We start from the raw sequence: 1,700 nt of genomic DNA on the forward strand, positions 1-1,700 counted from the left end.
AAAAGGAACCTGTGAGAAGAACACAACAAAAAACTTCAAGCAGAATTTCTACAGAGTAATAACTGGAATACTTAATTCTCCACTTCTCATCCAATATCCAGAGATCCCTACCTTGCGTTTATCCATGAGTCCTTGCTTCAGGATCAGATTCCCTTCAACAAATCTGTGCCACTTGTTTTCTCTCTCCTGTGCTGCCAGCCTTAAAATATATTCTTCATCACTAATATCAGCCATATTTTTCTTACCTACAAAAGGTGGGGGGGAAAATAAAACATAATTCAAGATCACATCTGTTCACATACTCATACATGTACATAAATATAAGCATATATAAATGCACACATACCAAATTTCTTGTATCACTAAACATGATACTGATACCAAAAGATATACTTACCAGCTTTCTTGACAGCCTCTGATTCAGTCTTTTTATTTTCAACAGCTTTGTTATTATCATCATTACTTATATCTAAGCCAAGCATTAACTGAAGTTCAATTGTCTCCAATCCTGGTTGATTTTTATGCTCCCAATTAATCTGCCAAAACAACCAGAAAAGAATTATGCACAGCAGAAAAACAATAAAAAAAATTATACTGATATAACTTTCCTTTCTGAGTTAGAATTTCAGTCATTGCAAAACTTTTCTGGTGCACATTATCAACAATTAATCACCCATAGACGTAAATCCAAATCTTGTGGAAAACTCTCCTTATGGTTAGAAATGTTATTCTCCCGTTCATCCTTCTTTCTCTTCTCTTACCTCCTTCTCCTTCTTTGGTTTAACTGTATATTTCCATCTACCCTTTCTGACAAGTGTTCCTTACAGAGAAATCATGGAAGCAGGTAATGTTAAAACTTCCAAATAAAGTCTGTTATTATTAACTGTTTCCTAAATGATTACTTAGGATTAGAAGCCCCATGCAACTACATGCTCATCCCATCCGTTATTGAAAATTTATTTATTCTGGTGAGAACAAATATAATATATATATATGTTTTTCTTGACATGCCCAATTGTTCTGAATCTTTCAACGGTTTGTGTAAATCTTTGAGTCCTATTTTTTGGAAAATATAATCCAAGAATACAAAATCCTGGAGGTGAAATAGCACAACTACTTAGCAATATAAAGTCCCAGGTTTGCTACATATTTTTCTGAGCAACTCAGCTGTGAGGAGTGGAATTGCAGGGCAGGGTCAAAATAAGGTGGGAAAAAAAACTGGACACTCTACCCCAAGATCAGCAAGACCTGCTCCTCAGTACATTACATCATTGGATATGTCGGGCCAAATCATTATTACTCGAATAACACTCCCCTGCTTGCAACAGATTTTTCTTCAAGAACACATAAATAGGTTGACTAGAATACCAGAATCATTATTACTATACAAGGATATTATAGTGACACAAATATTCTTATGCATAAGCTTAAACTTTCTCCATTTTTGACATTACAAAAAAAATTAAGACTGCTGGTCATTTTCAACACTGAACAATGTCTCAGTTTCAATAGCACAAATACCACCCAAGTCAGCATATGCAAGTTATTTCAGATAAAGAAAGAATGTCATAGGCAGTTTTTCCCATTAATACTTCATTAACAATTTACCATCTCATGAACCTGGATGTAAATATGAGGAAAGATCGACCTGGATATACATAAGAGGAAAGATTACATAATTCTACATAAGAGGAGATCTA

The 1,700-nt window shown here is 34.2% G+C and overlaps 1 protein-coding gene across 1 annotated transcript in view; it reads right to left on the reverse strand.

The window, feature by feature from the left end:
• LOC119586023 (putative 3-phosphoinositide-dependent protein kinase 2) overlaps window positions 1-1,700 on the reverse strand; it is a gene marked incomplete at its 5' end in the record, with an annotated part of 38,876 nt that overhangs the window by 3,384 nt on the left and 33,792 nt on the right. Inside the window, 2 exon segments of the mRNA XM_037934730.1 lie at window positions 64-245; window positions 398-536. Coding sequence (XP_037790658.1) covers window positions 64-245; window positions 398-536 — 321 coding nt within the window.

The sequence above is a fragment of the Penaeus monodon genome, chromosome 20 (assembly GCF_015228065.2).
Source record: "Penaeus monodon isolate SGIC_2016 chromosome 20, NSTDA_Pmon_1, whole genome shotgun sequence".
Classification (NCBI taxonomy): domain Eukaryota; kingdom Metazoa; phylum Arthropoda; class Malacostraca; order Decapoda; family Penaeidae; genus Penaeus; species Penaeus monodon.